Source organism: Osmerus eperlanus, chromosome 1, assembly GCF_963692335.1.
Source record: "Osmerus eperlanus chromosome 1, fOsmEpe2.1, whole genome shotgun sequence".
NCBI lineage: Eukaryota > Metazoa > Chordata > Actinopteri > Osmeriformes > Osmeridae > Osmerus > Osmerus eperlanus.
Genome location: NC_085018.1, coordinates 21,432,004 through 21,456,304, shown reverse-complemented (window position 1 = coordinate 21,456,304; position 24,301 = coordinate 21,432,004). Strand labels below are relative to the sequence as shown.

General features: G+C 47.3%; 1 protein-coding gene across 6 annotated transcripts in view; it reads right to left on the bottom strand.

Moving 5' to 3' along the window:
* The window catches only part of cadpsa (Ca2+-dependent activator protein for secretion a), a 76,717-nt gene that overhangs the window by 43,900 nt on the left and 8,516 nt on the right, over positions 1–24,301 (bottom strand). For all 6 annotated transcript variants that reach the window (XM_062469994.1, XM_062470002.1, XM_062470011.1 and 3 more), the window contains exons 2-9: positions 20,657–20,770; positions 18,241–18,573; positions 10,839–10,919; positions 10,321–10,554; positions 9,540–9,661; positions 4,820–4,931; positions 4,588–4,727; positions 2,689–2,755 (exon numbers count right to left, since the gene is read on the bottom strand). In XM_062469994.1, coding sequence (XP_062325978.1) covers positions 2,689–2,755; positions 4,588–4,727; positions 4,820–4,931; positions 9,540–9,661; positions 10,321–10,554; positions 10,839–10,919; positions 18,241–18,573; positions 20,657–20,770 — 1,203 coding nt within the window. The remainder of the gene's footprint in view (positions 1–2,688; positions 2,756–4,587; positions 4,728–4,819; positions 4,932–9,539; positions 9,662–10,320; positions 10,555–10,838; positions 10,920–18,240; positions 18,574–20,656; positions 20,771–24,301) is intronic.

Sequence of the window (24,301 nt, the reverse complement as noted above, 5' to 3'; positions counted from 1 at the left end):
AGCTGGAGCATAGAAGGTGTATGTGTGTGTCTGTGTGTGTGTTTGTGTGGTGGGGGGGGGGGGGGGGGGGGCTATTTCCGAGGCTAGGTCGGGGCCGAGGCCGGTGGCGGGGTGGGGTTGTGGTCCTGGCTCTGTCACTCATGTTCCGGCAGACGAGGCGAGCGGGAGTGACACCCTGTCACATGTCATGGGAGCCTGGCTGCTAGGTGCCAGTCAAGCCACGCCGGCGCACAAACGCAAGCATTGGAGCTCGGCCAATCCCGGGCTATTGTCACCTCTGCTGCAAATGGCAGCTCTCACTCCGGCTGCAGCCCTGCCTCCTGTGTGTGTGACAAGCGAGATTCCCTGCCACGGCTCTGATGAGGCCCGGGGTGGCCCAGGGAGGGCTGCAGGGGCCACGGCCCAGCTCCCCGGTGCCCACCGCCCCCCCTCCCCCTTCTCGCCTCCGGGACCTCACAGGGGCACATCAGACTCCAACCAACCACCCCCCCAACCCAGACCATTCCACTCCCCGCATTCATGACTGCCCCCCCCCTCTTATTTTCTACTCTCACTCTGCCTGCTAAAGTCTCCATCACCAAGTCTCGTCAGAGGCTTGGTGATAAAAGTCTGAGACAGTGGTGACAGAATCGAGATGCAGGCAGGGAGGCAGGGGGGAAGACAGGAAGGCAGCGAGGCAGGGGAAGGTAAGGGAAAAGTCTGGAGGCAGAGGGGAAGGCAGGGAGGCAGCGAGGCAGGGGAATGTAAGGGAAAGGTCTGGAGGCAGAGGGAAGGCAGGGAGGTAGGGGGAATACAGGGGGAAGGTAGGGAGACAGGGGTAGGCTGAGGAGAAGGCAGGGAAGAGGCAGGGGGAGGCAGAGAGGCAGGGGGAGGCAGGGAAGCTCTTTAACAATTAAATAACTGTAAATTACTTTCTTCACCTGATCATTCTACATTCTTTTTATCTCTCAGTCTCAGTGAGCTAGCGGGGAAAGGACGGTGCAGAGGACTGGAGTGTACTTCCAGTCAAAACACAGCATTTTAGGCCTCTTGTGGTTGGACACAATAGGCTACACCTGGGGCCTTAGCTTTAGAAAAGACATGTTCACACAGTTTGAAGGAGAAGGAAGGAATGGGGGAAAACCCCATGATGAGAGGGTAAATGAAGAAACAGTCTTTAAGATGTTCAATTCGGTTTCCTGGTGTGTGGCGTGTTGGCATTGACACGTCTAACATGTTTACATGCAAGCGACATGTTAACATGTATCTCCAAACGTTGTACTACACCTGCAGACAAATGTTTACATGTTGCTGGCGTGTTGTTGGCATATTTAGCGGCTGCAGCCAGCGTCCATCACCCTGCCACTGTAAATGATCTACTCACACACTGTAATTAGGAACTCATGAATTATTCAACAGGAAACTAATCTCCCACGACTGAAACAAACACCCCCAAGTATAAGCTGTGCTATTTATGAGTATCATGGTGACTGTCAATCAAATAGAAATCAGTTTTTGTGTGTGTGCCCGGGTGTGTGTGTGTGTGTGTTTGGGGTAACTTAGTGGGCATTTAGGGAGGTTCCATACATGAACTTAGTTTCCAAAAGATGTTTTAGACAAGGGTTGGGCAACTCAGAGTCACTGATAAAGATGAATATGAAATCCATGTTAAAGCATGAGTCATGAGGAGGATACCTTATGTTCTCTTTCTGTACCTGTTCTAACTCTTTTTTGTTCATCCACTATTTTCTTAGAGCGGTTTCCAAAACCCCAAACAAATGTCATTCATAGTAATGTTTGTTAGTAATAGTTACTGTAGAGGCATACAGTAACTATTATTCCTACCCTCACTAGCCCTTGTATCCCTATATATTGTACTCTGCTATAACCTGATCAGAGATCAGAGAAAAATTAGTATTTTGTATGGTTCACCGTAATGTAAACCCACTAATTAACAAATTTGATTAATACTTACACGGGACTTAACAAAACCAAAACAGAAGAGGCAAATTAAAAAAGAAAACAAAGAAATTAAACACATTCATACACATGTAATCATTAAACAAATGTTTTGCATACAGTGCACACAGTAAAAACAAACATTTACATTCCTCTCTTTGTCATGAAGAACATTCCTTTTTCTTTCCCCAAGACAAATAAAGACACGCAATGACTCTCTCTCTCTCTCTCTCTCTCTCTCTCTCTCTCTCTCTCTCTCTCTCTCTCTCTCTCTCTCTCTCCCTCTCTCTCTCTCTCTCTCTCTCTCTCACACACACACACACACACAACAAACCCCACAGTGGCAGCGGCTGTCTATTGACCGGTATTTGTCACTTGCTGTATGTGTAGCTGGGAGCATGACTGAGGCTTCGCTCGGAAGGCACTTTTAGCTGCGAGTGTTAGGCCAGCCAGCGTTCACTCTGGTTTGTCAATCCCCTGTCAACTCCTAGCTCTGAGACATCTCCTCCCCAACACACACAACAGACACCAGGCGGCTCAAAAAGAGGAGCTCCAGAAAATGGCTGCGACAAAGCTCCTGACATGAGCTTGTTTCGTTCTTCATCATTTCTGTGACAGCTAGAGAAAGATACTATGTCTTGTGTTCTCTTGACACGACACTGCCGTCTCACTCGGGTGGGTTCTACTGACACTGCTGGGAGCTCACACCAACACACAGGCATGCTCGTAACAGATGCTCTTTGTGCTTACCTGAACTAACACAAAAAACCTCTTCTTCCATCTCTTCCACACGTTTTTCCCTATTGCCCACAAGTACCTGTGTAGAGAGAGACGGGTTTGTTGTTCACAGGTGGGATATAGTCCCCTTCTTACCAAATACAGCTGGCCATTTATACTAAAATAAAGAATTAGTATGAAACAAGCACACATTAAGCAAACAATCGCCATGACTTATGCAGGAGGGATTGAGGCGTCCTTACAGTAAGAGAAAAATAAAGAGAGCTGCTGACCTCTTGTGGTGAAAACGTAACATTTCTACAATGTTCAACAACTGGACTATCAACCTACTGAAGGACTTAAACATGATACCTGCGAGTGTTTGGAGGGTAGAGGTTCCAACCAAGGTAATGCTTCTTGACTCTAAATTGATACGTTGTAACAAGTTTGGTTTTAAAGGTAAACCCACTTTAAAAAGGAGTCTAGGAGATAGAACGACTCTGGATGAGTAGAGCGTCTCGGTTTCATTTGAAGAGATGGTTACACTGGGTTCAGAGCTGTTCTGTCCACCTTCAGTCACAGGACTGAGCCAGTGTCCTGGGGTTGTTATATACTGCACAGAGGACAGGGGCTTTGGAAAAGAACATCTGAGGGTTCAGACCCCAGCCTCTGCCCTCTCCTGCCTCTGCCCTCTCCTGCCTCTGCCCTCTCCTGCCTCTGCCCTCTCCTGCCTCTGCCCTCTCCTGCCTCTGCCCTCTCCTGCCTCTGCCCTCTCCTGCCTCTACCCTCTCCTGCCTCTGCCTCCGGTGGCCTGGCTGGGGCACCCTGCCAGGCCTCTCTCTGCCTGCCCTTCCCCTGGTGTGTTTAAGGGGCACCAGCGCTTGTCGCACTGAATAATCTAGTGCCCAAGGAGCAGAGGGCAAGGGGGCTGCCAAGCACCCGCATGCCTGCCAGGCAGAGAGTTGTACAAGCAGCATACGGCACAAACACAGGCATGTGTAAGGCCACCCCACTGGGGTCTGAGGCGCCCTAAGGACCCACACACACGGAGCATATGGAGGAGTGGGAGGGAGGGAGACAGGGAAAGTTCATCAGACCCAAGATAAAAGGCAATGCCCTTGGAGCGGACACACAAACACGCTCACTCACTCACTCACTCACACACACACACACACACAGGCACGCTTGGGCGCTCGTTCATTTGCACACGCACATGCAGGGCAGAAGGAGGAATGTGAGGCTAGACGTGTCCTTGTGTCTTGCTGCTGTCACATCTATTCCTTCATCAGCCAGGCAGCCTAATGATGATGTGTTCCAAGATCTGCCTGGTTGTTTCAAGTCATATCCACTAACTGGTACTGGTACATCCCCAAAAAATCTTTTATCCAGAATGTTGATGATGTCAACCAGCAGTGTGTTCAGAGAGTAGCTGAAAATGGCCGCTTCACACAGCCAACATCATTAATAACTGAGGAGGTTTCATAGTCATGACTTCTTCTGACGATTATGTGCTTTGTGGATCTTTATCAGATGGCAGCCCTTCATGTGGCTTTTAGCTGTGTAGCACATCACAAAGCCAGCTTTCTCTGAGAAGTCATTAAAATCAAACGATCGCAAAACATTTACGTTAAGCTTAACGCAAATTTGATGATAAAACAATGGTTATCTGAATCAAAAATATGCTACCTCACACACTGGAATCATCTCTTTCCTCACAAACTGCAGAATCAGCCCTATTATGGCTTATTTGAGTTAAAGTCATTCAATAACAGTTCATCACCACAAGAGGGCAGCAAATCATCATGTTTAAAGGGGCGACGCTGAGGAGCTGTGGAAGTGAAATCTCTCTGGGCCTGTAAACGAGGAGGCCATGCCTGGAGGCGGACACCATGCCTGGGGGCAGAGGCCATGCCTGGGGGCAGCTTAACTCACCCACAGTGCTTCATGTTCTGAGGCTTGTCCATGCGGATGGCCAGTTTGATTCTGAGGTCGCTGTCCGGACAGCCCTTGGACACGGTCATCTTATGCAGCTCTGACTGTTTGGGGCTGTTGGGTGTTGGGTGTAGGACCACCTGAGAACACAGACAGACACTGTGTAAACAGCGCTCGTACACCAAGGAGCGTTGTGGATGAATGAGTGTGTGGTATGGTGGCCAAGCCTCACGCGTCCAAGCTCCTTGTCCTCCAGGGCCAACACTCCAGTACTCTCCGTGAATAGCTTCACCTTCACCGCAGGCAGAGGGTGTGTGGTGGTGAAGTCTCCCTGGGTGCCCCAGCTGAAACACACACACACACATTTTAAATGTGTTAGTTGATTACAATAATTGTATAAGAAATGTGCATATCTTCCAAATGTTTAAGGCTACAGGTAAGATTGTCTTTACTCCCCTGCCAGTATTGATTTGATAGAGCAGTTTGTCAGTTACTAGTTGCTCTCTTGGATATGCCTTTAATATACAGAGCCCACAGCCAGCTCAGTAAATCAAAAAATACCCCTGACAATCAACTATCAGCACCTGAACCTCTACCCTGGGACACAGGTGTGCAGTTCATAAATAGTACAAAGTCCAACGCAGACCGAAGAAAACATCACAAACATTTTCATACCACCTTAACCATTAGTGTTGCTTCACTGCAATATCAATAGGCAGCACCTTACTTAGCTCAATGCGAACAGACTCAGAAACAAACACACAGTAACAAACAATTGCAAGCACCGGCGTCCTGTAGTGCCAATAATTGATTGAGGTGGTACAGAAAAGTGTGTGAGTGTGTGTGTATACGTGTGATGAGAAGTGTTATAAACCCAGGTGTAGTGAGCTGACTGTCACTCTGCAGGGCTGCCTGACAGTTTGAGAGGTTCAACAGCTATGTCATCATTTCATCATGGTTTATGCCCCTGGGAGGCCACGGAAATCTGTGATTTACAGTACACTGTGTGTGTGTGTGTTTGTGTTTGTGTGTGTTTGGGGGTTTCCTCTCACTGATTAGTTCTGTCTAGCTGTTTTCTGAGTGGCTTCTGAAAGCCTTGAGATCTGAGATCTCACTTCTCAGGTGTTTGCCACTTCCAACAGGATTCCCATCTGTGGATAGTTACCTGGGCTGTACTTATCAGCAACACTAACATGGAGACACACTCTGGTTCATGTGAAGAGGAAGTGTGTTCCACACTTAGAGGAGTGATTAGACTTCTTAGAAGATCGTTACGTAATTGTTCTTTGTCTGTAACAGCTCCAGGACAACTCTGTACAATGACGTGTTTGTATGCATTTGTGAGTGTGTGTGTGTGTGTGTGTGCGTACCAAGCGGGTAAAGCCATGGACGGTGATGGATAAGGCTTTGCAGTCAGCACACGCCTCATTTAAGTCTCATTAGAGAGGACGCCCACCTCTCTCCATCTCTATGTCCGCTGAATCACAGCCAAGAGACATCTACAGTTCACACTGCACTTGCTCTCTCCTGACGTGGTACACTGCAAATCAAGCCTTCCATTTAGCCTAGCGCTAATGTCCGGTCACCGCAAAAGTCACAATGCATCCACCATCAAACCTCTGGCCCTCTGGCCTGGTGGTTAGCATCTGCCGAGTCAGCATGACCCACATCCTGGCTGCCCATTGGCTAGAGGGAGCAGAGGGCGGTTGTCTATGTGTCTGATCTGGTCTGAATCATGGTACCTGTCGGGTGCTTGTCATGAAGACCAGGCGTTCCTGACGCTGTCTGCCTGAACCGTACATGACTCAGCTGAGAGGGTATAGTGCACAGAGACACTAAATTAAACACACACACACACATTAACTGATTAGTTGACTCATCACCAGTGAATGCACCATCCACACGTTCATTCCAAACATACCAGACAATAGCGCAATGAAAATCTGTTGAGAGTCATTGAGGAAAAAAGGTTTCTGAGAAACAGAGCCAATTTCTGTGAAATCCCAGTGGAGTCAGTACAGTAAGCGACATAGAAAACCTTCTGACACGAGGAACGGCGATTCCCAATCCAGCGTATCCTGACCTGAGTGTGTGTGTCTGCAACATCAGCGTGTTAGACTGTGCTGACGAGGCCTTGACAAGGAATTAACTAAGACAATAAACAGTACACAGTATTCCATGATGTAATCATGGCATGGCAACATATTTTTAAACAGTCTCCAAGCAGTGAGGAATTCACAAACAAAATTAACATAAATATGCATGAATGTGACAAATATTCATTTTCCTTCATTTCCTCCTCTAGACTGTGTTACATATTCCTCTAAGATGGCAGCTGAGCAGCTTTTTGGCGTGTGCATCGAGCTACTAGACCAGATAAGCACAGGAGACAGAACAGGAGAATACCATTATTACCGTAAAATAACATGCTCACACGCGATTCTCTGAAAATGTAAATAAGTGTTAGGGTATTGAAATCATGGAATCAATCTCATCTGGGGTTCAGAAGAAAAATGATCAAATTAAAGGCTGATGTTAGATACTGTAATAATACTTTAATTAATTAACAGAGTATCTCATACCAAAATGACATGATAATATCATGATCAAGATCATATGTTTTATTACATCATAGATCTATTAAAATCCAGTCCATGCCTGAATATTGAGTTTACATTCATATTTCTCAGACACACAAAGTCCATCACACTCCTCCTGCCTGACCGCATGAAACTTAGCAAGCATGAGTATGTGTATGTGTGTGTGTATGTGTGTGAGTATGCATGTGTGTTAGTAGTGTGTGTGTGTGTGTGTGTTTGTGTGTGTATGTAAGTGCATGTGAGTGTGTGTAGGTGTGTGTAAGCAGTGTTTGTGTCTGTGAGTGTAAGTAGTGTGTGTAAGTGTGTGTACGCCTTGATAGCCACAGGCACAGGCCTGAGGCAATCCACTGGGCATTACACCGGTCAAACAGCTCAGCCTGGTCACACGTGTAGATGCATGGCAGCATAAATCAATAAATGCATGCACACGCACACACACAGACACATGTATATGTGTAGTATATGTGTATAAGATAGGGCGTCATAAAACTAAAAGCTTTTGGATCACAAGTGCGACTCATCTCACACACACACACACACACAAACCACACACACACAAACAAAACACACACAAACACACACACACACTTTCCTCTCTCACTACTGCTTGACCTGAGACAACTCCCCCAGAGAAACACCACTATGCTACTGTCAAGCCTCTGACAACGACAGACTAGGACAAGAAGACAGGAAGAGAGGGCGTGAGGACATGAGAGGAGGAGGGGAGAAGAGACAGAGAAGGGGAGAGGTGCGAGAAAGATGGGACATAAGAGGTGTATAGAATAGGGAAAGCTGGTCGAAAAGGCGAGAATGTTAGATTAAGACGAGGATACATCCATAAGTGAGACTGTGGCTTTTAAAGCCCTGTCCGGCACATCTGGGCTCTGTATGAAATTCCTTCCTCTCCTGTTTCAGGAACATGTGGGCCTAAGCTACACGTTCATTTTACAGCTGTTCACAATTCCCAACTCCCACCTGAGGCTTCTCTGGGTCTGGGTACAGGGCCAAAAATATCCTGTCTGTGCAAACACATAGAGAGCGAGATATCATTCACAAACACAAGGACACACAGGGAGCACGAGGAACACATTGCCACTGCAATGTGTGAGGCAGTGTGTCTACAACTGCAGCTAACTGACAACCATTCAGTTACAGTACTGCTGATACTGCTGTGCAGTCATGGACTCTTCTACAAAGTGTACTATGTGTTGGTTCTACTACGTACTAGGACGCAAGGAGGTGAAGGAAAAAACACACATGAAGGGACATACTTTATCCACCCTTAACCTATCCTGGAGGACTCTTCATCCACCCCTTTATCCACTGTGTTTAACCCAATATCCACCTTCATCCATACGTCATCCAACCTGCATCACCGTCATCCATCCTCATAGCCTTCATCCACCTTGCATCACTGTACAGTATCACCCTTCATCCAGCCATTAGAACGTGCCCCACAGGAACCCTTCATCCAGCCAGTAGAACGTGCACCACAGGAACCCTTCATCCAGCAAGTAGAACGTGCACCACAGGAACCCTTCATCCAGCAAGTAGAACGTGCACCACAGGAACCCTTCATCCAGCCAGTAGAACGTGCACCACAGGAACCCTTCATCCAGCCAGTAGAACGTGCACCACAGGAACCCTTCATCCAGCCAGTAGAACGTGCACCACAGGAACCCTTCATCCAGCCAGTAGAACGTGCACCACAGGAATTAGATAGTCAGCTGCAGAAGCTTGACCCTCATAGATCAGAGGAAGTCCAAGAGAGGGGCTGGGCGTGTTTAAAGAGTCAGGTGGCTGAGCGGTTAGGGAATCGGGCTAGTAATCTGAATGTTGCCAGTTCGACGTGCCACATGACGTTGTATCCTTGGGCAAGGCACTTCAACCCTACTTGCCTCGGGGGAATGTCCCTGTACTTACTGTAAGTCGCTATGGATAAGAGTGTCTGCTAAATGACTAAATGTAATGTAATGTAAAGAGGAAGTCCACGAGAGGGGTTGGGCGTGTGTAAAGAGGAAGTGAGGGCAGGCTTCATCATCTCAGTAGCTCACGTGTGTTTCCTACTCCAGTGGCTGATGTAATCACCTGCCGGCTGGTTCATGAGCATTTTACAGCTTCTAACCTGCTTGGCCAGTTACATAAAATACAAGAATGCCAAGCCTGTTGTTCTGGGCTATACTGTAGGTTAAGTCACAATGAACATAAGTTTTCACTTGATGTGCATGTGTGTGTGTGTGTGTGTGTGTGTGTGTGTGTGTGTGTGTGTGTGTGTGTGTGTGTGTGTGTGTGTGTGTGTGTGGGGGGGGGGGGGGGGGGGGGTTAGGGTGTGTGTGTGTGTGTTCTACTTACGTGGGCTTGGAGGCCTCAGCCTGGTCTGTCTGGAGTTTCTGCCCTCCCTCCACCTCCATGGTGCAGTAGACAATCCTGTTAGGAGCCAGAGACTTGAGGCCCTGCACTTCCACTATCACCACCTGGAGAGGGAGCGAGGGAGAGAGGACGTAAGAGAGAGGGACATCAAGTAGATATGGGAGAGAGAGGGTAACATAAAGTAGATATGGGAGAGAGAGGGGAGAAATGGTCAGAAGTTGCCTTGTTGACAGTCAACATGGAAGCCACACAGAAGCAGACAAATAGTTATAATACATCACTTCCAGTCTCCCATTCGGCTTCGTATGACTTTAGATCCTTTAATCCCAAATATTTGCATTAACACACAATATCTGTCATAATAAATGTAATACCCTATGGTACTGACACTTATACAACACCAGAAACCAGACCATCGGTGTTTGTTTAATCCAGAGGGTTAAAGGTTACAATGACATCAGACGCCTCTCTGTGTGCCTCTCTGTCTCCAGAGTCCATCGGCTCTGTGCTCCACGGTGAAATGTTCCCACAAACATCCAGAGACTTTAAGGGCCTGCCTGGTGTGTACGGAGTCAGATGGCTGAGTGGTTAGGGAATTGGGCTATTAATCAGAAGGTTACCGATTGGATTCTCGGCCGTGCCAAACGACGTTGTGTCCTTGGGCAAGGCACTTCACCCTAATTGCCTTGGGGGAATATCCCTGTATTTACTGTAAGTCGCTCTGGATAAGAGCGTCTGCTAATTGACTAAATGTAAAAAGTACCTCCAGGGTGAAGGAGAGCACCACGTCAGACTTGGACAGTGTGTTCTCGTCCTCCTGGCCCATGTCTATGATGGACGTGTTGTGGCCCCGCTTGAGCTTCTGCAGTTTGAAGTCTCCCCCCTTGGACACGGGCATGCTCTCCAGGTTGGCCATGAGAAGGTTGACTGAGGAACGCAGCTCCTCGATGTACATGGCCTCCATCTCCCTGGATACAAACTTGGGAAACTTGCCACCCTGTTATACAGACAACACTATGTAAGACTACAATGTCAAGTATACAAAGATGTATACTGTGCCAACACACATATACACACGTGCACACACACCTCTGTACAGATTTATTTTCCCTGACATGGTATGCAGTATTGAGCCTGTTGTGCTTATGTTAAGATGTGCCCTGATCTCTTGGCTGTAGTGCACACACTCACACACACACACCATGCAGTTGCCATAGCGTCGCTGGATCTTATACACAATACAGGTTGGATCGAATAATCTGTCCATGGATGCTTACTAACCCTGGCTATCTGGTCAGCCATCTGCAGACGACCGTCCAGTTCCCTCCGGATCTGGGCCGCTTGCTCATCCGGGTTATCTAGCTGTAAACACGAAGGCAACATCTTAGTTCGTCTCCTAGGCAACGTACTGTGGGGTCTGTCAGAATCACCAAGTACAGTCTCCACGGAACAGGACCCTGCGGTACAGTGCATACCTAGGCTATGCACACAGCCAGCTGTGACATGACGATCACAGAATACGTATAGACATGAAGCCTCACTAAGGCTTCTGTTTAAGATGACTCTGTGGACTTCACTGTGGTCAGGTGATGAACTCTGGTCAATAGAACATCCATTTGAGCCTATCATCGTGGCTTTCCTTGGGAAACGTCAATAACTAAACACTGCCAAGTGATTGCTGTGTACTATGAATCAGATGTTTGGAGTCCATGCTTGACTCCTGCATTGCTTATTGTAAATATACTGTATATACAGAGTATTTGTGTGTGCGTGCGATGAATAAAACAATTGTTTATGTTGATCAGATCAGACAAAACAGCATGACGATCATTCTTCCCGGCTGTACGATTAACCAGTCTGATAAACCACTCCATTACAGTAAACAGACCATTAAGTCGTAGAAGCACATCCAGAGTACAAACAAGCAGAACTGGACAACAGAAAGCCACACACAGTAGACAAGCCATGGCACACAGACAAAGGGTGCCAGTGAATGCTGCCAACACTTGTAAATACCTTGGGCCGTGACCTTAACACAGAGATGTCACAAATCCATTTGCAGAGAGAATGTGAGTAGGTGAATACCCGTGGCTGTATTGAACCTGTGGGATTGCCTGAGTTGTGTTCTTTGTTGTGGGTGTGCTGAGTGTGTTCTGGCCAGTCAGCAGGATGCCATCTGTACAAGAGCAAGGCTGGAGGATCTCCCTTTCGGCACACAAGCTGGTCACCTACACACACATACCGTATTCACACACACACACAGCTACATTCACACACACACACACAATCTAATTCCCCACCTGTGCATAACACACACACACACCATCTAATTCCTCACCTGTGCTAACACAAACACACACAAACACACCAATCATGGGCATATGGTGTGCAGAGTAACTCCTATTCCAGCCTGGCTCTCTATACGTCCACCTTCTCCCATGAAGGCCCAGGTCTGGCACTCCCCTCTGGCACAGTGCCTCAGGCCAGGTGCCAAACGGGTGACTGGTCCACCAGAGTCTGTCCATGCTAGCCTGCCGTCCCCTCTGCCTCTCATCAGCCTACTGGAGAATTCCTCACAGCAGACCGCAGAGGGAGCGACACACCCTTCCTCTCGTTCTTCCACTCTCAGTCCATCCCTCCCTCCCTACACCCCTGTCCTTCCCTCCATTACACTCGTTCAATGATGTCACATGATCAAATCCAGCGCAAGCCAAGTCAAGAAATGGAACTGTGATTGAATTAATTCAGCACACCACGTACATCTTGGGCTAGTGGGATCCATCACACCATACAGCAGGAGTGTTTGCAGGAGGGCTGGAGTCTAGCAGCGTGGGGAGCAGAGCCTGCAGTCTTCCATCTCCCTAGACAGCAGGACCTGACAGGCTTCTCTCTCTGTGATCCCAGGGCACCTATGGAGCAGCTCTTATCCCTCCCCACTCCCTCCCCACTCCCCCCGCACCCACATGCGGGAAAAAGGCACCTGTGGCTCGTTCTAATGACTGTTGGGTAAATACACAGCTGCCACCGGGAGGATTAGCACATTGGCCCCTATGAGGCACTGTATAGGAACAGCAGTCACGACTGAAACCTATGGTGAGGTGTAAACTGTTTTTTCATCTGGGGACTGTGGGACTCGATGACGGTTGGCCCAGGACAAGGTGCCTGTATCTGCGTGCGTTCCAGACAGCAAGGCCAGTTACTGAGAACAAGCACACCTCTGTACCGATCCTGCAGCCTAGCTGGGTTTGGAGGAGATCAATAAGACAATAGAGCAGCTGGTATGAAATGGACTTGCTGAGGAGGGTAATGAGTAATAATCACCTAGTTTGTGTGTGTGTGTGTGTTCCATGATTCCCAGAGAAGTACAGTTGGCCTGGTCTTTGTGATTACTTTATGGCTCAAAGGACAATCGATAGCATAACGATTCCACTAATAAGATCTGTGCTGGAGAGAACTGGGATGGGAAGCGGATGGATGGAGAGATGGACAAAGACAGACAGACAGACAGACAGAGAGTCAGAGGATAACAGCCACATAGAACACAACGTTTTGACACCAATAAGAGTACAGTGAGAATGGGGTGTGTGTCGAGTTGTACTGGAGGAGTCTAGGATGTGCAGAGGATGGAGGGCTGCAGGCTGTCATGTCCTTCTCTCAGCTCATTCATCACACATGTTTCTGTCTCTCTGGGGATTCAGTCTCCTCTCCAAAATGTTCTGTTTCCTTCCCTTCAGTATGTCTGTTCACTCTCTTCATTTATCTCTCAACAACTCACCAAACTGTTCCTCAGTCTCCGGCCGTCTGTCAGTCTGTCTCCCCTCTCCCCCTGGTCTTGGCATTGATCTCTTTCCTGCTGTAGGAAGGTCTCGGCTGAGCCCCCCCCCCCCCCCCCCCCTGCTGCTACCACCAACAGAGGCACATGTTTGAGTTACTGCAGACTGGGAGGCTGACAGGGTGTGGAGGGACCACATGTACAGGCACACTGTCCCTGCTCCTGTTCTCTCTCGCTCACTCATTTGCTTTTCCCTGCTTCTGTCGCTCTCCCCGTCTCTCAATTTCTTTCCATGTCTTCTTTCTGCTTCTATCACTCTTTTTTTTATCTCTCTGTCTCCCTCTACTTCTCTCTTTGTTTCTCCCAGTCACTCAGGGTTACAGTTAAACTATGGTCCTCTCTTGACAGGATTCAGGTCTAGCTGTTGAGGTCTTAATCCCAGCCTGGTGTCTAAGACAGGCCTATGTTTAGTGAAGAAGTGGAAATTGTCTAAGTGTGTCTGATCTATTGTTCAGTCTGATGTTCAGGCTTTGTCCTATCTGTCTGTTCCAGACTCCTCATCCATCCATCCCTCAGGTCACTGGAAGTGAAAAATGTGTGATGTCTTATACAGACTGTATTGAAGTCTGCTGAGGTGAAGCTTGACCACACAAGCCTACATCTTGCACCCACACAAAGACACACTCCCTCGTTGCCCCTGGTTATCCACGTCTTTTACCTAATCTGAACCCAGGATTCATGAGACATATTGCAGGGGTTTAAACATCTTCAGAGGAGAGAGAGTTGATTATGGTTTGAGGTAAGTGATAATGGGAAGTCATCAAAGAGAGAGCTTTTGACTTTATCCAGATTCTCTGGGCAGACTGACTTTGTACCCAGTATTTTTAGAAGGTTGCATGAGTTTAGGCTCTGGAAAACATAGTACTATCAGAAACAGTTGTCATGACTACTGTCTTTCTAATCTGCTTTCCATCACACACACACACGCACACACATATGGAACACACACACACACATACACACAGCCCTGCCAGAGAAAAGATTTCAGTGCCAGTGTGTTTTTAATCTTTAGTGCTGTGCCTAGAGACTGAGACCACAGAAAGTGTACAGGTGATTCTGAATCGTTTTGAACAGCATCCTATAGCATCTGTATCGTACCTCAGACCGGTGGTGGGATTTTAGAGACTGTTTAACAGGCCATTGTTTAAGTCTCATCTGCTTTCCTTTCCTCTCCCATGCCCTCTCCTCTCTCCGGCCATCCTCCTTCATCTCCTCTTCACCCCTCCCCTCCCCTCCGTTCAGCTCACCCTGTCTTGTTTAAACTAATTGTTGTTCCCTATGCTTGATGGATAGAAAGACCAGCCACTGATATGTGATTAAGGGAAAACCAATCAGCTGCTGTCTACTTCAATACACACAAGGTGACAATGGCTGACAGGAAAGGAAAAGACAAACGGCGCATAAAAAAGAGATAGAGAGAGAGAGAGAGAGAGATACCAATATACAAGGTGAGAGAGGACAGAGGTGGCCATGTTTACTGTCACCATGGCAGCCACACAGAGGCAGACAAAGGTTATGGGTGTGTTTGTAATAGACGGTGATAGGTAGCACAAACAAATACTCACACACATACACACATGAACACATGTAACCTCACTTGGCAGAGCACACACACACACATATTTACACACTCACATAGACACACACTCACACAGTGGGTACATGAGACTAACCATAAACAGTGAAGATACTTCAAAGCTGTCATCCAGGCTTCTGTTTCAAGTATGATAGGACCACAGCCTTTGATGACAGACAGTGAATGGTCTTTTGCCTGTCTCACCTATTTATGTAACCAGACAAAATGGATGCAAAAGTGGAACCTTTTCAAACACTGTTGTGTGCTTGGCCTTGTTTGTCATTGTCAAATATAGGTGCAGTGTCACTGAGTTTTTGATCTCTTTTAACCAAGGCAGGGCATATAGTGTCATGTGAATTTCCTTTGTGTTAAGACTTTTCTCAAACCATAACTCACCACATGAAACAACGTTTTTATTTCATAATAAAAACAAATTCCCATGACCTAATCTCTATGGTAATTTTACATTCCTAAATTGGTATTAAGAGGAACTAAGAGACTTTGCATATTTAGACCATGTAAGTGGTATTATCTGGACAAACAAGAGAGCACAATTTATTTCTGTGTGTTTACAGCTTTATTTTGATTTGTTCAGGGCTCTTCCGAACAAACACTATAGGCACTGTGAACGCCTTAAGAGCACTGATCCGTTCTGTTGCCATAATCTAACTGTTTGGCGTTACACTTTGTTGCCTAAATAGGGTTTTGCTTTTCTACGCATGTCACTACTAAGCTAGGCCCTGGTCTTCAGAAGGAAATCAACAAAGAAAATAAACCCAGAACCTAAGCTTTGAATCTTCTCTCTGGGAGTCTGTTGATGTAACATTGATATGAAGGTGTATGTGAGTTCTAGCAGAAGGCAGCTCTGCATCCCCAGCAGCCACCCTGGTCTGGGTGGTTCCTCACCCTGGTCTGGGTGGTTCCTCACCCTGGTCTGGGTGGTTCCTCACCCTGGTCTGGGTGGTTCCCCACCCTGGTCTGGGTGGTTCCTCACCCTGGTCTGGGTGGTTCCCCACCCTGGTCCATTCTGGCACCTGCTTGTGCTTCAATTACAGCAGCACTAGGCTGGCTGCCGAGCCACATCCACAATGCTGAAGACTATCAGATAAATAGGAAAAACTCCCACTCTGTTCCACCCACGCCTCGGGTATACATCCGCCACAGCCCACTGTAATTTGATTTATCCTCTAACTCAAGTCATCATTACTGGCAGCAACATATCCATCAAAGGACCAGGACCACATCATCAGAGGTTTCTGATGGTCCACACAGTGGCTGGTGGAATGAGATGGAATCCTCGTTCCATGCAAAAGGCTGTTTCTGCAGTGGTCCAGTTTGTTTATACTGTTATATACTGTGTAATACTGGTTTCATTATGCAGAGGGGAAACAGAAACACACAAAAAATAGACAATGGACAATGTTATATGGCTTTGGTACCTTGCATGAAAACATGTAGACGTTAATATCTGGAAAAATATCTTCATGCTTATAAATACGCTGATTTACATATCAAACTCCTGTCATTCTTCCTCTAGAAACCGGTTCTTCACATAATGAGGGGACCAACCGCGTGTTAGGAGATGACGTGTGGAGACCATCTGTGCCTCATCCAACTGGCCCTGGCCAGAGGGGACGTCTCCTGACAGCTACCTGACTGGGACGACGAGATGACATGTGACTGTGACCAACTGGGTTCCATCTAGGGTCACATGACCATGACAACCCACTGACCTCACACCGAGACATTTGCAGAGATCTGGAGTCGCTGCTTTTCAGATCATTTACCATGTGCTTGTGCACGGATTTCTGAATTATGTACTAGCACAGTGTCTTGCTATTCACTTGATTTGGACTGTAACAGGCTGCTGGATGCTTAAGCCACTTCAATACAAATCTACAGCTTATTTTTTCTTCCGGCGAGAAATGGGAAGCATACATGAAAACAGGGGGGAAAGGATTCCTGTAGAAAACACTGCCTCTGTTCTTGTAGCTCTGCCTGGAAACAGATCTGACAAGTCTCATTCCGTCACAGCAGAACTCTTCCTAATGGAACACTGGTGACTGTGGTGTCAGACGAGTCAGAATGACACTGCAGGGGGCTGGCCCTGTCTTTTCATTGGCTACGGGAGTGTTCTGTGCTAATGATATAAGCACCATTGGCTTGACTTCAGTATGTCATAATGAAACTACGTTCCAATTTTTACTATTATTCCGTAGTCATGCAAAGGTCAACCCACAGCCTATGTTAAGAAAGATTTCTTGTGTGCTTTAGTCTTGAGAACATGTTACTTGGCTATAAGGGACGTGTCTAAGATCCTACAACAGGCTGGGCGATTACCTAGGGCCATCTGAAAAGAGCTTCTAGCACCTCCTCGGGCTCGATTGGGTAGATGATTGACAGTTGGACAGGACACCCATCTTCAAGGCCATCATCACCCCATAATTATCATCCTGTCCTCCATCCACCCACTCCTCTCTTTCAGTGTTAATAGCTTCCCATATCATCCTTTAATTCCCTTTCGTTACAATGCACCTATTGTAAGGAATAATTGAGATATGTCCCTTTTTTACTATACCCTGCCCACCTTTATTGTCACAATGCATCACATAGAATTTTTTGTTAATTCACAATAGCACCCTGCACCCACTTTCTCTCACATTCACTCTCGCAATCTCGCTCTCGCTCTCGCTCTCGCTCTCGCTCTCTCTCTCTCTCTCTCTCTCTCTCTCTCTCTCTCTCTCTCTCTCTCTCTCTCTCGCTCTCGCTCTCGCTCTCGCTCTCGCTCTCGCTCTCGCTCTCGCTCTCTCTCGCTCTCTCTCGCTCTCTCTCGCTCTCTCTCTCTTTCTCTCTCTCTCTCTCTCTCTCTCTCTCTCTCTCTCTCTCTCTCTCTCTCTTTCTCTCTCTCTCTCTCTCTCTCTCTCTCACACACACACACACACACACACACAATGGTCATATTTTCTAAGCAGTGTTCACCCAGGGTACTGTCATGCCTGGGTTACTGATGGCAAGCAGGCACTCATACCTGCAGGATTTCCTCTGGCATCATTTTATTCATTTCCACAATGGCTGCATTGCACTGCATTGCTTTTCCAAAGCAGCCAATCTCTCTCTTTGTGCCCCATAACAAGACTGAAGAGGGATGTTTTTCAGCTAAATGGGGTTGAGGAGGGTGACATGCTTTATATAAAGGCTTGGTTAGAGATCCAAGTGAGATGCACCATACATACAACTCAAAAAGCCACTGAAAGTCAGCATATACAGAATCTCACCTGACAGGCGTTGTACAGCAGTTGGTGCTCAAACTTCTTGATGCCCAGAATGTTCTGGAACATCTCGTACAGCTGGTCCTTGCTGAGGATGAGCTCGGAGGCGGCGCTGGCCGTCATGCGCTGCTGCGCCTTGCGCAGGTCCTCGTCTCCACGGTAGATGGTGTCAAACTTGGCCATCCAGGAGCTCAGCACCGTCTCCTTGCTCAAGCCGTCGATCTCGGGCAGGCTGCGGACGCGCTTCTCGATGTGCTTCTTGAAGACCTCCCGGGAGTCGCTGGCCGAGCAGCCTCCACTCTGCACCATGCGAGACACTCGGTCACTCTTCAGGAACACCTGGGAGGAGGTGAAGGACAGCGGTTACACGTGGAGTGTCTGCAGCCGCAGTCGAGTGTCTGTTCCTGTAGAGGCCAGGCCACTCCAGCCTCTTCAGCATGGATCCTTCCTCCCAACTAGGTCGAATGTGACTCCACCTCCATTCAGCAGAGGAATGTGATCAATGCCATTTTCTATTCATTGTGGCTCAATGCACTTCCTGAATTGGCTGGATGGAACATGATGCGTAAGCCTAGAAGTGAGTGTTCAGAAAGAAGCAGATGCGAGCCTCAAGCTTTCAGCTTATGGGCGGCTAGGAAGGAGGACTGCCACGTCTTTGTCAGTGCGTGGAGGAGGAGGAATTTGCTGCTTCAATTCAATGGGACACTGTTGTTTTGCTGTGTTCGATCTGTCACACATTTGTTTTCCTCAGTTCCCCAAGAAAGCCATTTTCAAAACCAAATGGTGTGATACCCTTTGGGAGTCAGGTGGCTGAGTGGTTAGGGAATCGGGCGAGTAATCTGAAGATTGTCGATTCGATTCCCGGCAGTGAAAAAATACGTTGTGTCCTTGGTCAAGGCACTTCACCCTACTTGCCTTGGGGGAATGTCCCTGTACTTACTGTAAGTCGCTCTGGATAAGAGCGGCTGCTAAATGACTAAATGTAAATGTAATGTGATACAGGGAGACTGTCAAATTTGGGCATCCTGAGCTCCACTTCAAATCGCCATTTCAACATTTTCAAGTATTAGATAAGCTGTTGGCCCTTTCTACGGGGGCAAGATATTTTAGGTTAATTGACACTAGGTTCTCAATAAATTATTAACTCATTAGTCTATTTGAGTGAAGGTAGTAGGCATCATTTGAACAGATAATGGATGGAGACAGAGAACTCTTAGTCAGGTGCCTGCTATAGACATCAGTGGCCTTCTTCTTGCATGGCAGGGTCACCGTAGAACCACATTAGAAACACTAACGAGAGACGTTCACTAGTTTAATGTGTCATTCTAATTTAACTTCTGAAAATCGATAGATCTTAAACTACGTATCGTTTTAAAACTAGAAGGATGCCGTGTCAACTCTCTTTTGGGTCTACTAACCAAAGGACAGAAGATAACCAGCTCTTTCCCTCCCCCTCCGCCCCAGGTGTGGACGTGAGAACTGTACAAGCAGTTGCAGCTCAGCCTTTAAGAGCATTAGGCTTTAATTGAATTGAAAAGCCGGCTTTGGCTGGGTGTTAAATAATGCATCATTCCAATTCCGTAATTTGGCCTTTTTGCACTAAACCTATTGATTTATTTGACAGAACAAACCTCTTTCCACGTCTCTTATCACAGTGTCACGTGTCATGGTCTCCAGGTTCTAGATCTCAGGTCCGATTCACATTCTGCTGGACTCTGGAGTTCTCAACTCTTGTTTTGAAAGACCTCTAAACAGAGAACATTTATTTCCTGACTTTCATTATTGGGATCTACCAAACAAGTGAATTAAGGCATTGGGCCTAATTGATGCAGAGGAAGTCTGTCTTGAGTACAGGTTAGAAGGCTTTACGCATATAGACCCTGTCTGCTCTCATTATTCAGGAGGCCTATTTCGGGCAGTCCAATTCATTTTCATCTCCGCCATGCGGGAGCACATTATTAAGCCTGCCTGGAGAAGCCAGTCTGTTCCACATCATTTGTCAGAGCAAAGGTGAGTCATCTCCTTTCAGATTCAGACATTTCAATCCAACAGATAATTTCCACTATTAAGGAGCGTGAGAGAATCAATGTGGAATACAGAACAACATACACCATAGAGTTAGCATTCTCCAAGGCACAGTCAATGAAACTGAAAGCCAAAGAACACACTTGGTGCATACGCTTATATTCTCTCTCTCTCTCTCTCTCTCTCCCTCTCTCCCTCTCTCCCTCTCCCTCTCCCTCTCCCTCCCCTCTCCCTCTCCCTCTCCCTCTCCCTCTCCCTCTCCCTCTCTCTCTCTCTCTCTCTCTCTCTCTCTCTCTCTCTCTCTCTCTCTCTCTCTCTCTCTCTCTCTCTCTCTCTCTCTCTCTCTCTCTCTCTCACAGACAGACATGGACATAGGCAGGGTGAATTGGAGCCTCACCTCATAGTAGCTCTGGACTGCATTGATGAAAGCCTCGTCGGCCACAATCTGGGTCTCTCCGTTCAGGAAGGCCTGGAAGCGTTCCTTCACCGTCTGGAGATGCTGCTTACTGATCTGAGACAGGAAGCACACAGAGACAACACAGTTAGGACCGGAAGCACACAGAGACAACACAGTTAAGACAGGAAGCACACAGAGACAACACAGTTAGGACAGGAAGCACACAGAGACAACACAGTCAGGACAGGAAGCACACAGAGACAACACAGTCAGGACAGGAAGCACACAGAGACAACACAGTCAGGACAGGAAGCACACAGAGACAACACAGTTAGGACAGGAAGCACACAGAGACAACACAGTCAGGACAGGAAGCACACAGAGACAACACAGTTAGGACAGGAAGCACACAGAGACAACACAGTCAGGACAGGAAGCACACAGACAACGTCTGCAGGAATGGAGAAAGCTGGGCACTGAGTGATATTAGGGATCACGGAAACAGCAAGTATCACACAAGTTGTTTTCAATGATTTGAATGTCAAAATGTGTTCCCTCTCTGCTTAGTTCTCTTAATTGTAGACCACAACATGGAGGCCTTCTCTTGGGTGATAACTCATGTTGCTCTCTGACATCCACAACACACAAATAATTGAGCTTCTTAGCGCAGGCCTCAGTCCCAGCATATAGAACTCACATTACTAATTACATATTTTATGCCGCCACCCTGTCCACCCTTTTTAATATCCTCCTCTTCATTTGCAATTTTGACAAGGCAAATTAAGGTAAAATATGGCTATGTCTAAATTTGGACCACAGCCCTTGTCGGTGTTTGAAAACCAGGTTCTTTCAACTGATTAATAAAGTGAGAGATTCATTCTGATGAATTAGTGCCCCAACTGCTGTTTGACTACAGCCCACAATCCTTGGCAGTGAAAAGAGTGCAATGATCCACAGAAAAACTGATGTAAATAAATGAGAGAGTATTGAACGTGTTCTAAGGCAGTTTGGCCTGACGTTGCTACAACATCACAGGGTCACTTGTACACATTTGTATTGATGCCATCATCCACGCCCCCAGCTAAACACCCCCCCCCCCAGACTGTTGCGATCTGTCTGGCAGAGGTTGGGGAGAAGGCTGTGGGGGTGGCAGGCCTGAGGCAGTGTGTGTTTGACAAGAGAGTACTGTAGTACTGTGATAGGGCTGCGATAAAACATTCATGAAGGCGGAAGAGAATGGGCCAGTCTGAGTGTGTTGAGGGACTTGTGTCAAATGTTTTCATGTATAATACAGTCCAAATGCATTGGGTACCTTTTTACACCAAGTAACTATTATAACCGAGTCTGAGGTTTCTCAGAACTAAGGATGGTAAAATAACCAACGTTCTAACATTCTTTGCAAAAGAGTGAGAGCAATTTCCCATAATTTTACATGATGGAAATTCATTGTCACCAGCAGGTCTTTTATGTGGCCCTTGTTGTGTTCTCAAGATTATTACAGTAGGTCACTGATAAAGTCACACGGGCTTTGATGCCCAACAGCAGGGGAACACAACTCTCTGAAGCTCCACCCACCCCCTGGATCTCCACCCCCACCTCTCCCCTACCTCTGATGCCCCTAGTTACTGTTACCATGGCCACCATGCCAGAGAGAGCACTAGGAGGCCTAAGAGCGATTACAGTCTCTTAAACTGGGGTCATAGTTCAACATGACCTTTCCATCAAGCACTCACCACTCATAAGAGAAGAGGATTATCATGATATGAGAACGAGAGAACCTCATATTGAGATATAGTCATTGCCTGTATGCTTGTTTGTTTATCTGTGTAGCTGTCTGTTTAGTCTGTCAGTCAGTCAGGGCTCAATTTTGTATAAAAATGAGAGAGAGAAAGAGGTAGAGGACAAAAAAAGAATGGATTTCAAGGAGTTGACATACCAGCCATCCCCCCTCTACTCTCTGATCCCGCTCATCACAGGCCTGCCATTCGCCAGGGAGGGCAAGTGCACATGAGTCTTCGCTCTCAATTCCAACGCCTCAGAAGTTACATCACTGCACAGATAAAATAAAGAGCTCTAATGGACTCTGGCACAAACAATGCCTGTTTCAAATTAGGAACTACAAGATGGTCCACTCTCTGGAGAACTACTCTTTCACTCTCCGCAATGCACGCACACACACACACACACTACTACGGTTGGAGGCTGCTCTCTTCTCTTGCACTGCTGATCCTGTTACCACCCACTGTCCACCCTGGCACAGGCTCATGCTAACTCCTGATTCACCTGTCTGTCTGCAGGGCTCAACTGTCTGCAGCAAGAGTAATCCCTCAAAATCCTAATCCCACTTTCACTCTCTCTTTCTCTGTCTCTCACACATGCTCTCTCTCTCATCTCCCTGTCCCTCCCTCTCTCTCTGTCTGTCTTCATGAAGCTCATCGATTGGTCAGTCCCTCGGGGGTGTGCATGTCCAGCATGCTTGTTAGCCTGATGTTGTTGCCTTTGATTCAAGTCGTTAACAGAGTACAGTACAACAGTGTCTGTTTCTCTGTCTGTACTGACGGTCAGTCATGGACCTGTCTGCTGGGGCTGTCTGTCTCCTCCCCTTGAACACAACCCTTTAACAGACAGAGGACGGAAACGCATGCCTCACTCTTGAGCCTGTGTGTCTCCATGGTGATGATGAGTAAATATTGCCCATCGGCATCCACCCTCCTCCTCCACTACCCCCCGCCCCGCCACCCCCCCCCCCACACACACACACACACAAACAAATATAACACATTCCGTGGCGTGCTAGCCACACAAATCCCACATGACTGTAGAACAGATAAACAAGAGTGTGTCATCATCAAGCTGCTAAATCCTAGCTATCATCCACTGCAGGGAGAGGACTCCTGGGAGTAAGGGTGTCCACTAGGACCAGCTGGGAGAGGCTATGGGAGGCTGGGGGGAGAGGCTGGGGGAAGGAGGCTCCATGAGGCAGCCTGAGCAGGTGTTGGGAGATGCGGTACAGTAGCGTTAGTCCAGCCTCCCTCAGTTAGATCCCCTTCCTTGGCTCTTCTGCACGTGACGAGACAGCTCATCTCATGGGAGGGACTTGGCAGTCATGACAGTCAACGTCACACCACCAATATGTCTCCTGGCGGTTTTAATACACAGGAAGCCCACAGCATAGTGGAACCTGCCTATCAAAGGTCACCTATTCACAAGGATCTCTGGATGGAGACAACACTCGAATCTGTGGTATGGGAACATTTCAATCAATTTGCTTCCTGCGTGCGTGTTCCATTATAGTAATTGCAGAGCCTTTATTTAGAGAAATCTCTCAAAGAAGAGATTATAAAAGACATTCACTCATCTCTTTCCCTTCCCGGTCTCAACCCTGGGACAACAAGCCTACTGACTAGACTCAACAGAGGTGACCCTATACTGAACTAGGTAACGCACTCCAATACAGGTCTTGTCCTTCTCTCCTCCAGCATTCTCCACTTCATCCATTCTCCATTAGCGGGACAGTGAGTGAGATATAAGCCCCGAGGCCAACTACATTCAGCCACATTGGCCAAAGCTTTATGTAATGGTACTGGCACTTTAATGGCATGAATCTAATCATCTCTGGCACTGGGTAGAATTTTATCACCAGAG